The 16,904-nt window shown below is 40.3% G+C and overlaps 1 protein-coding gene across 1 annotated transcript; it reads left to right on the top strand.

Annotated features, from left to right (window-relative positions):
- Positions 1–303: 303 nt before the first annotated feature.
- On the top strand, positions 304–11,668 carry LOC125458602 (transmembrane protein 47-like). Its single transcript, XM_048544009.2, has 3 exons — positions 304–794; positions 8,813–8,953; positions 10,589–11,668. The coding sequence occupies exons 1-3, from the start codon at positions 599–601 to the stop codon at positions 10,768–10,770; spliced, it is 519 nt and encodes a 172-aa protein (XP_048399966.1). The 5' UTR covers positions 304–598; the 3' UTR covers positions 10,771–11,668.
- The last annotated feature ends 5,236 nt before the right edge of the window (positions 11,669–16,904 follow it).

Genomic DNA, 16,904 nt, shown 5'->3' with positions numbered 1-16,904 from the left:
CAGACAGGCCGGAGAAAGTTGCAAACGTTTAAAAACAATGAGATAACAAGGTGTAGAGCTGGATGAATACAGCAGGCCAAGCAGCATCAGAGGAGCAGGAATGCTGGCGTTTCGGGCCGAGACCCTTCTTCAGTAATTTCTGAAGAATTTCTGATTTCTGACAAAGGGTCTCGGCCCGAAATGTCAGCCTTCCTGCTCCTCTGGTGCTGCTTGGCCTGCTCTGTTCATCCAGCTCTACACCTTGTTATCTCAGAATCTCCAGCGTCTGCAGTTCCTGCTATCTCTAGAAAAACAATGTTACCGTTATAGGGAGAAGAATTGAACTCAAACAGGACACATCGATTCGTATAAGTTAGACAGAAGAGAAACGCGTGCCTCGCTAACCTAAGATCCTTCTTGACGGTGGTAAAATACAGGCGGTCCTTGTGTTCCCTTGCATTCAGTGACTGGCGAATGAACATAGAGGAGGCGTTAAGACCCAGTGGTAAGAAAGCACAACTAGTCAGATGCAACAGAGACACAGCTTCTCCGGGCTGAGGGAAGAGAAGCTTGCGCTCTGTGTTCATCGTCCTTTCCGGCCCACTATTTAGGACAGACGATGGCTGTGGACGAGGTGCGGATAGTTCGACCCTTTAAGTTGATCGCTCTGATCTGTGTCTTCGTGGCTCTGAGTTTGGACGTGGTATCTTTGCTGAGTCCAGCCTGGGTCACTGCTGAGCGCTCTTCGCTTTCTCTCTGGGATTACTGCAAACAAACCACGGCTGGATGGTACTGTGAGTCCGTTCTCCAGACAGGTAAGGGTTAGCACATTCAAAAAAAAAGTGCGTTTTTAGAAAACGCTACCGCGATCATTTTGAAGTTTAAGGTTTGCTACAATTACCAGTTACTTCTGTACTTTAAAATGAGCTCAGCATTGATTTGGAAAGCAGACCCTTTGACTTGTACTTCGTTGAAGCAAGATTTGATTTGCGTGAAATTTACCTTGTGTTATTGACATTCCTCCCCGCACATCCTTTTCCCCCGAAAAACTTCCCGGGACACTTAGCCTGTTTTCGAAACGTTATTCTTCTTTACCTGATGTACAACAATTGTGAAGAGTTTTTACATTTTTTTCCATGAAGCAAACAGAAGGGTAGCTTTGGGGAGGTGTGGTGGGGTGGTGGTGCTGGTTGACTGAGAGTGAACTTCTCTCTTTGTTGGTCGAACTCCTGAAGAAAGGGGGAGGGGAGGAGAGACAGAATGTGGAAAACATGGAAACGGTGAAAAGCAGATCGGGTGGAAAGGGAAACCAGAACAAAAAAACAAGCGTCCTTTTAGGGATCAGAATTTTTTTTATTTACAGTTGAGTGAGAATCATGAAAAAATACTATTGTCTATTGTCTTACTCCGTATTCATAACCTGATTTAAAAAAAAACACATTTTTGAAAAATAAACTTGTATTCTAGACCTCTGTAGAAATTGTTCGAAGGGGAATGAAACTGCGAAACAGAATTGTTTAAACTTCTGCTCCAGACGTGCAACTACGAGTGAACCGGCACCTGCCAGTAACTCATTAGTTTGAGTTAATTTTCAGATAACAGCGTGTTGGCCAATAATTCCAAATATTTTTCTTCCGGGCAGTGACTTTCCGTTTCGTGTTTGTTCAGTTCTGTCACCCAGGCATGTTAGGCATGCTCACAGCAAAACACAACTCAAGTTAAAATACTTTAATGCCGTTATAGGTATGATTCCTGTGTGATGCTTTGAAAATTCATCACTATCGACTTAGTGATTGTCTCTCCAGCACCTGTGACAAATCCATGCTCAAGTATTTCATTCCGATCTTGTGTGACAGTGCTGTGGACACTGCCGAAAATTAATGTTTTTTTTGCAACTCAAGAATACCATATACACACACTCATGTCCCACCACTTAATTAAATTCTAGTGATAAACTTCGGGTTCTGTCTTGCATTATGCTCGCCAGCTGCTTTATAACAGCTGTAGGGGTTCCTTAGTATTCTTGCCCTTCCCTCTTCCTTAAACCATAGATGTCCAATTACATCCAGTTGTTACCTGGCACCTTATTTTAATCCAACTTTCATTATTTATGGAAGAAAAGAAGAAATTGCTGCAAAAACCTGAATAAATCCTTTGGCATCTGAGATGTGAGAGAGAGAGAGTTAATATTGCAAATTCTGACCTTTTAGGTCCAAGACCTGCTTAGGACCACCAGTAATTTCTGATTTTCAGTGACTCTGATAAGTAGCCCATTTTTCCTCACTATTTATGGAGGTGTTTTGACGGACAGCTGGCAGGACCCTGCATTCACATAAAAATAACATAATCCTGTCTTTCTCTATGTTCACACGCTTCTGTTGGGGGATCACTGTACAGCAATAAAAACTCACAACTGTAGTGTTCATTATAATAGCCTTTCCTCCTTACATTAGAGACTAGTGTCTATTGTAGCACCCTTGCCACTGTTCTGGCTAAAAATCCATCAACAGAGCTGAAATTTGGGACCTTCCTGATCTGCATGGCTATGCCACTGCTATATTAGATTAGATTAGATTCCCTACAGTGTGGAAACAGGCCCTTTGGCCCAACAAGTCCACACCGCCCATTGAAGCATCCCACCCAGACCCATCTCCCTATAACCCACACACCCCTGAGCACTACGAGCAATTTAGCATGGCCAGTTCACCAAGCCTGCACATCTTTGGACTGTGGGAGGAAACCCACGCAGACACAGGGAGAATGCACAAACTCCACATAGACAGTCGCCCAAGGCTGGAATCGAACCCGGGTCCCTGGTGCTGTGAGGCTGCACTGCTAACCATTGAGCCACCGTGCCAGTGGTATTTGGCTTGAAATGATTCAAAGGAGAGGATAGTGAGAAGAAACTTCCATGGCTGCATGATAAGCCACAAGAACATAATAAATAATGGCAGGAATAGGCACATTTGACTCCTTTACCCTGCTTCACCAGTCAATATGGAAATGGCTGATCCGATTATCACCAGAAGTCTACTTGCCTGCCTGTACCCCATACTCCTTGACTTCCTTTCAGATCAAAAATCTGTCCAGTTCAGCCTTGAATATATTCAGTAACCCAGATTCTACTGCTGCCTGGGCTGGGATAGAGAAGAAATTCCTCTGCACCTTCTTAAATGGGAGACCAGTTATTTGAAATTATGCCCTGGTTCTGGATTCCTCCAGAAGGGAATCATTCTCTCAGCATCCATCCTGTCAACGCCCCTCAGGGTTTTGTATGCCTCAATAAGATTACCTCTCATTCTCCCAAAAAAAGATGAGCATTGTCCCAGCCTGCTGTTTAACCTGGTGCAAATGATTGTAAAAGGAAAAGCTCTTGTCGAATATTGTAACCAGGTCTGATTGTTCTCTGTTTTACTGTGGCATAGATGTTCTTTGGGAGATAGTGGAGGCTCCACTCACTGCCTCAGATTAGTGAGCACTAAATCAGCATGAGTCCCCAACAAAACTTGCAATTGAAATTTTTTATTCTAGCTTTGGTCCTTTCCACTGTCAGGTAGTATTTGTGCAGGTCTTGATTATGATGATCTGGTGATAATAACCTCCATTTGGGACCAGCAAAGATGCTTTACAATTGGTTGACATTCCCTTGAAGTTGGAGCATTGACAGGTGATCCAAATGATACAGGAATTCAGTTAGGTAGGTATAGAAATTATTTTCTCTTGTGTGGGAGCCCAGTACAAAACCATCACGTTAAGATTACAGCTGGACAGTGAGTAACATTTGGAAACACTGACATAAAGCGTAATAGAACTCTGGATTCACTGTGGCTAGTGGGCCAATTGAAATTTCCAAATGATGAAGGGGCTCCGCTCTGAAAGCTTGTGACTTCAAATAAACCTATTGGTCTACAACCTGGTGTCGTGTGATTTCTGACTTAGTTGTTTGTTGGTTAAGGATATGCATGAACTTGAAATAGAAGGTGAATGAAGAAATTTTGTGGTTCAGATTATCCATGATCTGACTGAATGACACAACAGGCTCCAATGGCTGAATGGCAGCACCTGTTTCTAATGGACCTACCATGTCATAATAACCTGCTGCTGGTAAAGAGGGACAAGTCATTTCCATGGTGCCCTGCCCTTCAAGTCCGAGCAGCTGCAAATTCTTCACACCCCAAAGTAGCAGCTGCTGTGAAAAGCATAAGGCATGTTGCTGCTTCCCTTCCAGGCCCATATGTCAATTTTATTCTGGTTCTGATGCCCATGCTAAAGCTGTTCACTATATTCACAATTTTGTAAATTCTTTAACAGTATACACCATCTTTAGATCCACAAGTGCTGGTATGTTCTGTAGGTATCACTTTAGAATACGTCTGATGCTACAATGTTTAGATGTAGCTTAGGACTGTGCTGGAAAAATAGTTGAGGTTGCATTCCTAAAATAAGTTGATCGCCTTTAATGATTTTGAAGTTGTGCATCTTAATTAAAAAGTAATGTGTCTTTGAGGGCAGCAAGACAATCAATAAAAGTGGTTATTGGAAAACATTATCCAGGTTCCCAGAAGACATTGTCAGACGGATTTTTCGATGAGGTGGTGGTGTAGGGAGGCAGAATGGGCAGTCGCTGATTAAAGGTTCAGTTTCTTTAATTGATGACAGAACATTTTTTTCCATTTCTGTTCTTTAATTATAATATCATTTTGGCCCTAATTATTTTAACACTCATTTTAGGCTGAAGTTGTTCCCCTTGATCTGAAAGAAATTTTCTCTCTAAACCATGTCGCCCATTATACCACCAGATCTTCAGCAGTCTAAAACTAACTTGAAGCACAAGCTATAACCAATGCCTGGGCAACTCTCTAGCTGATTTTTATTTACCCACCTTAATCCCTGCCCTGCTGACTGCCAGGATTGTGCCAAGGATCAAAGGAATGCTTTTAAGTCACACCATGTTGTTATATTAATGGTACTGCTCTAAGGTCAGATTTCAGTTTTTCTTACAAAAAAAAACTGTGAACAATTCAGAAAAGAAGGTATCACAGTCGAAGGAAAGAGCCAGCCCTACTGGCATATAATACTTCCATTGTTGACTTCAAGGATTGTGGTTAGTATCACATGTGGCATTAAATTTTAAAGCCTATTAATGTAAAGTGGTTTGATTACATAATAGAACATAGAACAGTACAGCACAGAACAGGCCCTTCAGCCCACAATGTTGTGCCGACCATTGATCCTCATGTATGCACCCTCAAATTTCTGTGACCATATGCATGTCCAGCAGTCTCTTAAATGTCCCCAATGACCTTGCTTCCACAACTGCTGCTGGCAACGCATTCCATGCTCTAACAACTCTTGTGTAAAGAACCCGCCTCTGACACTCCCTCTATACTTTCCTCCAACCAGCTTAAAACTATGACCCCTCGTGTTAGCCATTTCTGCCCTGGGAAACAGTCTCTGGCTATCAACTCTATCTATGCCTCTCATTATCTTTTATACCTCAATTAGGTCCCCTCTCCTCCTCCTTTTCTCCAATGAAAAATAATGTGCCAGTATCAGATTGCATTTGTTGTACGTCTTAAATTCCTTCAATTGATGTATTCAATCATAGCATTGCCCTTGAGAAGAATTTTGAGAGAACTTAGCTACAGTTCTCACTTCAGCGATAGTATACTAACATGTAAAATAGGAACAGAAATAGACCATTCAGCACCCTGTCTGCTCTGTCATTCAGTAAAATTATTATGGCTGGTATGTCATGATTCAGTTCCACATTGCCAGCTACCTCTAATAACTCTATTTCTCCTAATAAGAACTGATCCACCTCTGCCTTAGAAAAATTCAATAACCCATCTCTGCTGCCCTGTGAGGCAGAATTCCAATGTTACACAGTCCTCAAGGAAAAGAATGTTCTTCTCCTGTGTCCTAAAAGACCAAGGTGTTTAAAAGTCCCCCTTTGTTCTGGACTGACCCACAAGAGGAAGGATCCTTTCCATGTCCATCTTATCAGGATTCAGGATCTTAAACACTTCAATCTAGTCACCCCTCACTCTTCTGAACTCCAGTGGAGTCTGTGCATCTATTATCTCCTTTATAATCTCCTTTAAGACCCTAGCACGAAGCCTTCTGTACCCAGAGGCTTGTCAACCCACAACTCCATCAGCTTGCTTCATATCACTTCCCTCGCTACATTCAGTCATAGATATTATTGAAACAGTTTTTGTATCCTCCGTAGTGAAGACTGATAATTTTATGCACAATTTTGTTATTAGCTACCATTAATATTCTGACTAATCATTTGACCTGCCTCTTACCTTTGCACAATTATCTGCTTTTTCCTTAAATTTGAGCCTTTACCTAACTTCTGACATTCACCATGGAGTTAGGACCTCCATTCACAATTTTTCTTAATAGCTACAATATACTTCTGGGTATTCTGAAAAATCCCCTTGAATATCTGCCACTGTCTCTCAACTGATCTATCTTCTACCCTAGTATTCCAGTTCATTTTAGTAAGCTCAGCCTTTACCCCCATAAGGGTGCCCTTATTTGCATTTAAAATACTAGTTTTAGACCCAATCTTCCCCCTTTCACACTGGAAGTAAAATTTCATCAATTGCTGTCACGTAAGGGTGTCTAAACTCCGAGGTCATTAATTAATCCTGTCACATTTCACAATGCCAAATTTAATACAGAAGTAAGACACTGTGAATGTTGTCAATCTGAAATTTAAAAAAAGACTCTGGACTTTCAAAGAGGAGTCATATTGAAATCGAAACTTTCCTTTTCTTTCTCTCTCCATCGATGTATCCGACTTGCTGAGTTTGTCCAAGACTTATGCCAAGTCTAAGCCAACTGATTGTCTGGTCAGTTCCAAAATGTGCTGCAACAGTCTTGAAAGCATTCTGTGAACTCCCCATCTGGGTTACTACTGCCAATCTAAATATTTTTCCGGTTTATTTGTAGATTAAAGTCACACATGATTATTGCTGTTCCTTTGCCGCAAGCACATCATTTACACACAAATTCATTAGCTAATCCTAAGTGGGGAATCTGCAACCTGGAGAAATTCTTGAGAGGAGGATGGTGAATATTTAAGGTTAGATTCCCTTCCTCTGCATTTACTTCGAACTGTCCAAGGCTGCATTTTATTGTAAACCAAAAATCATACTCGCACTCCCCTGACTCTGTCGAATTTTTGATCTCATCCAGCGCAGCACTTGTAGTGTGCTACAATTTGCCTTGTTGCCTTGTCACAAGCAGGGGAAAATCAACAACAACTTGTTTGATTTTGATCCTTTGAGGTACGTTTCTACATAAGTACAAGGCTTAAAACTGACCCACAGAAGAATACGTAAGTCAGGGTTCATATTTCTGTTTAATTGCTTCTACTGGGAAATGGTACCACTGCCCATCTCACTATCATGTTGAAATAGGCCACTGACACTCGCTATTTACATCTTGGATAGAGAATGATCAACACAGATCAGGAACTGGAATTGTATCTGTGTGAGTTTGTACTCTCCACAAACAAGGAAGGGAAATATTCTGAGGCTAAATCTGAATGACAGTATATGTTTACTGACAACTTGCTTAACAATATGACTCGATAATGCCAGTTCTGATATTCTTGAAATAGTTGTTCTGTTTGTGTGATATATAATGTACTCGTACTAGCTAATTGCTGAATGAGGTCATTTGTCACTTGTGGGCTGGGGGTGTCAGCCAGGAAAGCAAGTTATAGTCACATGTGTTTTAGAACAGTGAGATGGACCTATGTGCAACAGGAACATTTTATTTAGAGGATGGAATGATCCACTTTTCTGTTTTTGCTATTTTTGCCTCCCAAGACCTTAAAGTTAAATACTGGATGGTTGCATTCACAACAGGAACTTGGACTGCAACTTCTTTAAGTTTGGGTATCAATGTCATCCAAGGTGACTCAGTTCCTGCTGTACCTTTTTCTTTGGTAAAATAAATCCTACAATTTATTTTCTCTTTAAAGTAGTGGTGCGCCATGCTGAGCATTAGTCCTCATATTACTATTTGCAATCTATAGACCCTTATTGCCCACTACTGTTTCTGTTTCTTATGTTCTTATTTATCTGTGCTGTTTAAATATGAACGTAGGTAGGAAGTGGAGGAACACAGCAGGTCAGGCAGCATCAGAGGAGCAGGAAAGCTGACGTTTTGAACCTGCTGCTCTGATGCTGCCTGACCTGTTGTGTTATCTCTGACTCCAGCATCCGCAGTTCTTACTATCGCTAGAGAAGAAGTGTCAGGTTAGCTATTTAACTGTGCAGCGATCGCAATAGAGTCTGATCCAATTCCATTGTTCACTCGTTCATCCTTTCTTCCAATTGATTGATGATTAAGATCAGATATTCTTTTCTTCTTCCCACCCACTGCACCTGTGAAAAATGAAATCAAATGTACTTTCAAACTGAGATCACAAGGGCTGGAAGGACATTACAATAAATTTTCAATTCTTGACCTTCTTTATGTCACAAAAAGCAGGTATAACACTTGTGATTATAGACTAAACATAAAATAACCTCCTCCTGACTGGGGAATATTTCCAGCAATTCCTTTAAGCTAATTACCCTGATTCAGTCAGACGCTCATAAGCTGAATCAATTGAAAAAGTACTCCAGTGCTCAGTATATGTTCTATAAAGTCGAATCACAGGTGGACATATTCCACTTGAATGCCCCTAGTACAAAGTATCTGCTACTGAGTCGCGTGCCCTATTACTGACTTGTGATTTTAAAAAGAAACTTGTTCATACCTGCTTTGTTCCTTTACTTTGCTTGTAATTTCATTCCATCTCCAACAGACTGGCAGGTTGCTACACTGGTGTTGCTGATTGCTGGAGGATCTATTACTCTAATTGCATTCCTCTTTGCTGTGATCTTACTGTGCAAGGGTGCTCACAAACGTTGCTACAGGTCAATTGCTGTTATGCTGTTCATTTCAGGTGAGTGGCTGTATGTGATCATCTTAAGTAGTTTTGGTGGGGACTGAGCAGGAAAAGTTGCCGCGTGTTACAGTTTCTTGTTTACAGCATGTGACAAGTCTGCTAATGTTAGAAAATTACATTCACATTGAGTTAGGCTTTTTTGAAAAAAAGGATCTCTTCAGTTTTCTCCCACCTAATCGAAGACAGTAACTAGTTTCAGTGACGTAGTTCTGCGTTGATGAGCAGGGCTGTGTGACCTTGCTGCAGCAGCCATTCTCCATTTGCAAATCTACATGATTTGAAGGAATTGGCCATCACACCATGTTTTATTGTGTCCATACACACCCTCCAGCAAAAACAGTTGCATAGTAATGAAGAAAAAGAACCTTGGCTATATATTTTTTTTCATCTCCTTCAGGTCCTCCCCTGTCTCTCCATGACTACCACTTTACATAAAAACATGCAATCCATAAATCCTGAGATTTCCCTGAATTGTCTAACAATTCAGTGATGGTGAGGGTGGGCACCAAGTATGGGAACTTGAGTTGTGCTGGTACCTCCAGAAGCAGGTGATACCGTAAGGTGCAGCACTGAACAGGGCAACTGGATTAGTCAAACAGACCCTCTCTGCAGAAAAGTGTCCCTTTGTACGAAAGAGGCCTGGGGATAACAATCAGACAAACAAAGGAATTTTTCTCATTTATTTGTAAACTGCAGGCTTAATTCTATAGAACCTTAATTCCATGTTTTACCTTAATTTCCTCTCATGTTTGTGACAACCTGATGCCATTGGATTAAAAAATCCTTGCTTCATGATCTTAGGAATGTCCGTACATTCAAAGGCTCATAATATATCTATGTAACAGATTTTATCAAATTCGGTCCGTGTATATTATAGCTAAACACCTTGTACAGTATTTGGGATGCCTCACAAGTAGACGTTGTCCACTACTTAACGCTGCTACTAGTTCAGGAGGTACCTGTAACACAGATGCTTAGCAACCAAATGTGTATACCTCTAATAGAGGAAGTCAACTCAAGTATTAATCTCATGCAGCAAATCTCCCTAAATTGAAGGGAATAGAGATCTTTTCGTTGAGTAAGAGGACGAGAATAACTTTTCTGAATGTTGTGTCTTATTCGGCATCAGTCAATCGATATGGCTTCTGGTCAATATTATGAAATGAATATTAAACAAAGCATGCTGCACATTTGAGCATGCCATCATAAAATCTAACATCTGAATCGTAAATGTTAATATTTTTTTAAAAGTACTTGTAGAAAATAATCACCAACCATTTGCAATGGTGCAGCCACTGTAATTGGCAGTAAAAATTGACCCTTATTCTGTCGGTTTACATTTGTCCCCTGGCCCGTAGCATTCTGTCATTCTGCATTCATAGTGATACTAATCCAAAGAATATCTCCATTCCAACTCAGTTTTGTGCTGATGCACAGATGACTTTAGATAACTCCTCTGAGACTGGTGAAATGCCAAAGCCCCCAACATATGAAGCATCTCTCAGCTTGCTAATGGTGCTCATACAAATATAGCCTTTACTCCATTCCCCTACTCTGCACTGATTAGTGTATTGAAGATAATGTTTCCTTACCCTACATTCAGTCTTGAGCTAATCAGTGTGTTTCTTTTAGTTGTATTGCAGGTTTGCGCCCTGGTTTTGTACCCTATCAAATTCATTGATGCCAACACACTGAGGACATACCATGAGTTCAACTGGGGTTATGGTATTGCCTGGGGTGGTACCATCTTTATGCTTGGAGCAGCCATACTTTACTGCCTGAACACCGACAACTACGAGGAAGAGTATTATTAGACACATTTCTCTGCACCAACACATTTTATTAACCTGAAACTATTAGACGTAATGGCAGAAATGAAGATTTGCCACTCAAATATCACAGTTTTAAAAAATGAAATGAATTTTGGGAGAAGGATTTAACAGAATCATAATGAAGAGCTGGTACTCCATGACAGAACTCATTGGTGGGCGCAGTGTTTCGGACTTAATTGAGACCCATTCAAGAAAGGATGGCTTCTAATGCAAAGAATGACTCACAACAGTCTTGTGCAATCTTTACACGTAATTCACTTTTTAGTTTTTTAAATTCCAAGATAAATCATTGGCCTTTCTTGTGTGAGCGCTGCAGCCTACTGAAGCAGTGTACCAGCAATGGAGTACTTGCTATCGTTGTACAATTTTGTTTTGGATGGTGATGATTTACTTTTACTGTAATTCTTTTTACTTTTTTGTTTTGTATTTGGTAAGGTTATTAATACCTTGTAAGCTATTGGGTATGTAAATTCTGTACACTTTGAACTCAAGCAGCTGCAAATTCAGCACAAACAAATGTGCGGTACATTTATTGTAACTCTTTTTAGTACTGTAGAATGTGTCATTGTTCCAAGAACAACATGAACCCTGTGGTTCTGAACATTTCCAAGACTGAAGCATTCAAAGTTGAGTTTGACTGGTGTTCTTGGGATGTATGTGTGAATTTTGAAGAGAACAAAACTCATTCAACATTCAAGAGGATTCACTGTAAAATCTGTCTAAGATAAACAAGGTAAAGAAAAGTATTTGATGTTTTGGAGCCAGGAGTAAAGGGAGGAATGATGAATTTACCATAAACAATTATTTGAGCAATTGTCACTTCACCGTCATCTATTGAAGCAATCCGGTAATAAATTTCTGGTTATGGGATTAAAAAAAAGTCCTTGGCTTCGCCTTATCTGACCTGGTTTTAACGACTGAACTCTAATATGTTGACAATTCTGCTCCCTGAAAACAACTAGTTCTCAGGAGGTAAGAAGATAACAAAATAACAAAATGGAGTATGCTGACGATAAAGCATTTGCAAGATTTTTGATAGAATTATAGAGTCACACAGCATGGACACAGACCCTTCGGTCCATCTAGTCCTTGATGACCATGTTCCTGAACTGAACTCTCAGCTGTCTGCATTTGGCCCATATCCCTTCAAACCTTTCCTTTCCATGTACTTATCCAAATGTCTCTTAAACATTGTAACTGCACCTGCATCCACCACTTCGTCTGACAATTCGTTCTTCACACTAATCACTCTCTGTGTAAACAAAACGTTGCCTGTCATGTCCTTTCTAAGTCTTACCCCTCTCACCTTAAAAATATGCCCTTAGTTTTGAACTCCCCCACTTTAGGGAAAATCCTTTTCTATCCCCTTATCTATGCCCCTCATGATTTTATAAACTTATGTAAAGTCACACTTCAACCTCCTACGCTCAAGTGAAAAAAGTCCCAGCCTATTTTTATAATTCAAACCCTCCAATCCCAGCAACATCCTAGTAAATATTTTCTGAACCCTCTCCAGTTTAATAATATCCTTCCTATAACAGGGTGACCAGAATTGTACAAAGTATTCCAAAAGTAGCCTCACCAACATCCTGTACAACTCCAATATGACATCCCAATTGTGAGACTCAATGCCCGGAACAATGAAGGCAAGCATGCTAAACACCTTCTTAAATACCTTGTCTACCTGTGATGCAGATTTCAAAAAATTATATACCTGAAACCCTAGATCCCTCTGTTATACATTACCCAGGGCCTACTGTCAATTGTATAAGTCATGCCTTTGTTTGTTTTACCAAAATGCAATACTTTGCATTTATCCAAATTAAACTCCATCTGCCACACTCCTCAGCCCATTGACCCAATTGATCAAGATATGTTTGTAAGCTTAGACAATCATCTTCGCTGTTTATTATACCACCAATTTTCGTGTCATCCGCAAGCTTACTAACCATGACTCCTATGTTCTCATTCAAATCATTTATATGAATGAAAAACAAAAGTGGACCCAGTACCAATCCCTGTTGTAGTAAGTTTTATGTACATTTCAATCGATAATCAAGAAAGATTTCTTCAACGTTCTCCCTTGAGTTCTGTTCTGGGGCTGACAAATTTTACAGGGCTATGGTTCAAAGGATTTTGGTTGTTTTTTTTTGAAGGCTAGGATGTCAATATTTGACATGGCACATCAATTTGCAATTTTTCTAGCTCCCATGCTCCATGAACTTCAGTTTGTTGAAAACACTGCCACAAGTATCCTGTTCTGTACCAAGTCCTGTTTGCCCTTGATCCCAGTCTTGGGCATCTGATGAAGACAAGAACTTTGACACTTCCTTGTATTTTCAATTTCTCCATAATCTCACTGCTCCCCATCTCTGTAGCACTCCTCTCCAGCATTCTTCTTGGCTATTCTTACCATGCTCTTTCATCCACCATTGGTAGCTGAGCCTCAGTTACAAACATTGAAATTCTCTCTTTAAAACACTCCAAAAAATCCAGTTTTTGAACAAATATTGATTACTCTTTCTGATCTGTACTTTTGAAGCACCAGTGTACAATACATTGAAATTCTACATAAATGCAATTCTGTTGGTAGGGTGAAAATAAAGTCATGAGCAACAAGTGTTGGCCAGGTCTCCGCTTGCATCTGGAGTATTACAACTAGATGTAATGCATTTAGATTTTCAGATTTATCGGATAGTAGGCTCATGAAGATCAGGACTATGAGGAGTTCAGTGACAATTAGCATAATAGATAACAAGCCGATTATAAATTAGACAGTAGGAGTTAGCAGTAATTACTTAGACTGATAAAAGTTGCAAAATGTTGCATTATTAATGATTAAAATGAGGAAACTAAATGTAATAATTACAAGTTTGCAGATGATACAAAGCTGGGTGGGAGGGTGTTGTGACAAGATTCTTCAGTATGATTTGGACAAGTTGTGTGAGTCGGTAATTTTTATTTATTCATTTTTGTGGGATATGGGCGTGGTTGGCTGGCCAGCATTTGTTGCCTGTCGCTTAGTGCCCTTGTGAAGGTGGCAGTGAGCTGCCTTCTTGAATTGCTACAATCCACCAGCTGTGGGTTGACCCACAATGCCATTCGGGAGTAATTTCAGGATTTTGGCCCACTGCCAGTGAAGTAATGGTGATATATTTCAAAGTCAGGATGGTAAGTGGTGATGTTCCCATATTCCTGCTGCCCTTGTCTTTCCTAGATGGACGTGGTCATGGGTTTGGAAGGTGCTGTCTGAGGATCTTTGGTGAATTTCTGCAGTGCATCTTGTAGCTAGTACACACTGCTGCTACTGAGCATCGGGGCGGTGGAGGGAGTCGATGTTTTTGGATATAGTGCAAATCAAGCGGGTTGCTTTGTCCTGGATGGTGTCAAGCTCTTTGAGTGTTGTTGGGGCTTCATTCATCCAGGCAAGTGGGAAATATTCCACTACACTCATGATTTTTGCCTTGTAGATAATAGACAGTCTTTGGGAATCAGGAGATGAGGTGGTGCTCGCAGCGTTCCTAGCCTCTGACCTGCTCTTGTAGCCACTACGTTTATGTGGTGAGTCCAGTTGAGTTTCTGGTCAATGATCATCTCCAGGATGTTGACAGTGGGGGATTCAGAGATGATAGCACCTTTGAATGTCAAGGGGCGGTGGTTAGATTGCCCCTTATTGGTGATGGTCATAGCCTGGTAATGTGTGGCACCGATGTTACTTGCCACTTGTCAGCCCAAGCCTGGATATTGTCCAGATTTGTTGTTTTAGCAAAAACAAGAAGACAAATTTTTGTCTAAATATTGATGGATTGAGCAAACATGAAGTGCAACAACTCCTGGATATCCTTGTACACCAGTCATTGAAAGTAAGCACACAGTTGGAGCAAGCTGTCAAGAAGGCAAGTGGTATGTTGGCTTTGTAGCAAGATGATTTGAGTACAGGAGCAGGGATGTTTTACTTCAATTATACACAGCCTTCGTGAAACCATACCGTGAGTACTGTGCGAAATTTTGGTCTTAGCTGAGGAATGATGTTCTGGCTATGAGAGAGAGCAACAAAAGTTTACCAGGCTGATTTCTGAGATGGCAGGACTAATGTATGAAGACTCACTCAATCTGTTACAACTATATTCACTGGAGTTTAGAAGAACGAGGCAGGATTTCATAAAAAACTTAGAAAATTCTAACAGAACTACACAGAATAAAAACAGAAAAGATGTTCCTGATGACCAGGAATTTCATAACCAGGGATCACAGTTTAAGGATGCGGGGTAGGCCATTTAAGACAGAGAAGAAATTTCTTCATTCACTGTTGAACCTGTGAAATTCTTTGCCATAGAAAGCAATTGATGCCAAAACATCGAAAAATTTCATGGTGTTAGATATAGTTCTTCGAGCTACAGGCTTCAAAGGGCATGAGGAGAAAGCGGGAACAGGTTATTGCATTGGATGATCAGCCATGATCATATTGAATGACGGAGCAGGCTTGCTCCTGCTCCTATTTTGTACATTTCTACATTATATAAACAATTTTGACTCAGGAATTTAAAAGTGCAATTTCAAAGTTTGCAGACAACCTGAGATTGGTGAGATGTAGTTCAGTGGAAAAGAGGACTGCAACAAATTAAGACACTTTATAAACTTGAAGAATGTCTATATCGGTAAATGAACTTCAATGTAGGTCAATCGGACATGGGTACATTTTGGCAAGAAGAACAATGAGGTCATATACTCATTGGACAATAAGTGTCCAGTGGAGTAGAGGGATTGAGTTGTACAGTGAAGTAAATCACTAAAAGTAGCAAAGGTGATTAATATTGCTATAAAAAAAGCAAACAAATACGAGGCTCATTCCATATGGATAGTACTGAAATACAGAAGTTATTTAAACTTGCTTTCTCACCAAGGTTATTCAAAGAAACAATACAGTACAAGAGGCATGTATTCAGTCCATCACGTTATAGTCCTAGAATTATATAGGGTGGAAACAGACCCTTCAGTCCAACAAGTCTATGTTGAGAACAGTTTTGTTGTCCAGATATTCTTTATTTCATTCAAGAGATGTAGCAATTGTGGCTCAGCTAACAGTTATTGCCCATCCCGAGTTGCTCTTGAGAGGATGAAACAGTAAGCTGCTTACTTGAACGGCTGCATTTCATTGGAGTGGATGTACATGCAAAGTGCTCTCAGTGAGGGAGTTCCAGGATTTTGACCCAGTGACACTGAACGACAAAATATTTCCAAATCAGGACGGTAATGGAAAATGGGAAACATAAAGAGGCACTGGATAAGGTTCAAAATGATTTGTTAGTGGGATGCCAGGACTGTTACTCTCATCAGGAAGTACTTAACGGACTGGAGTTCTTTCTCGATAAAAGACAGATGTTTTGTGAACTGTTTGTGTCTTCTAAGGTTATAAAATGGTTTAATGGAGTGCACTTGGAATTCGGGTTTTCTACATTTGTGTCAAACCAGCAGGGATCATCAATGAAAGATGGTTGTTGCCAAACCAAGAGAGACTCCAAGAATAACAGGTTTATCAAAGAATTGTTAGAATGTTGACCTCACTACCATAAGGAGTATTTGAAGTGACTGGCACATCTGTATTGAAGAGGAGTCAGATGAACACACGTAGGAGAAAAATAAAAGGATACCTTGATAGCATTAAGTAAAACTAAGTGTTAGGAGACTCATGTGGTCCATAATCACTGGTCTGGGTAGGAGTAAATAATACAATCAGCATCTTCAAACTAGGTGTGGTATTTCCCCAGCAAAATGTTTCTATATTCCATGATGACTGATCACTTGCATTAAATGTATAGTTGAGTTGCAAGTGTTTGTGTGGAAGATAATGTGATCATATGAGGTGAGCTGCAATGTTGTTATTGTCGACTGGGAATGTCAAGCTTGATTGATATGTGAGAGGGGTGAGCCTGTAGAATTCTCTACCATATTAATCACTGGAGGCCAAAACACTGAATATTTTCAAGAAGGAGTTAGATATTAGTTCTTAGGGTTAAAAGGGATCAAAGGTATGGGGAGAAAACAGGAACAGGGTACTGAGTTGGACAATCAGTCATGATTGTGTTGCATGACGGGGCAGGCTTGAAAGGCTGAAT

The sequence above is a fragment of the Stegostoma tigrinum genome, chromosome 15 (genome assembly GCF_030684315.1).
Source record: "Stegostoma tigrinum isolate sSteTig4 chromosome 15, sSteTig4.hap1, whole genome shotgun sequence".
NCBI lineage: Eukaryota > Metazoa > Chordata > Chondrichthyes > Orectolobiformes > Stegostomatidae > Stegostoma > Stegostoma tigrinum.
The sequence above is the reverse complement of the archived record's forward strand: the minus strand, read 5'-3'. Positions and strand labels throughout refer to the sequence as shown.

Excerpts from the sequence above, each read along its gene's own strand:
- LOC125458602 (XM_048544009.2), top strand. The coding sequence starts at position 599 with ATGGCTGTGGACGAGGTGCGGATAGTTCGACCCTTTAAGTTGATCGCT. Across the intron at positions 795-8,812 it reads TGAGTCCGTTCTCCAGACAG|ACTGGCAGGTTGCTACACTG; the intron begins GTAAGGGTTAGC and ends CATCTCCAACAG. Across the intron at positions 8,954-10,588 it reads TGTTATGCTGTTCATTTCAG|TTGTATTGCAGGTTTGCGCC; the intron begins GTGAGTGGCTGT and ends TGTTTCTTTTAG.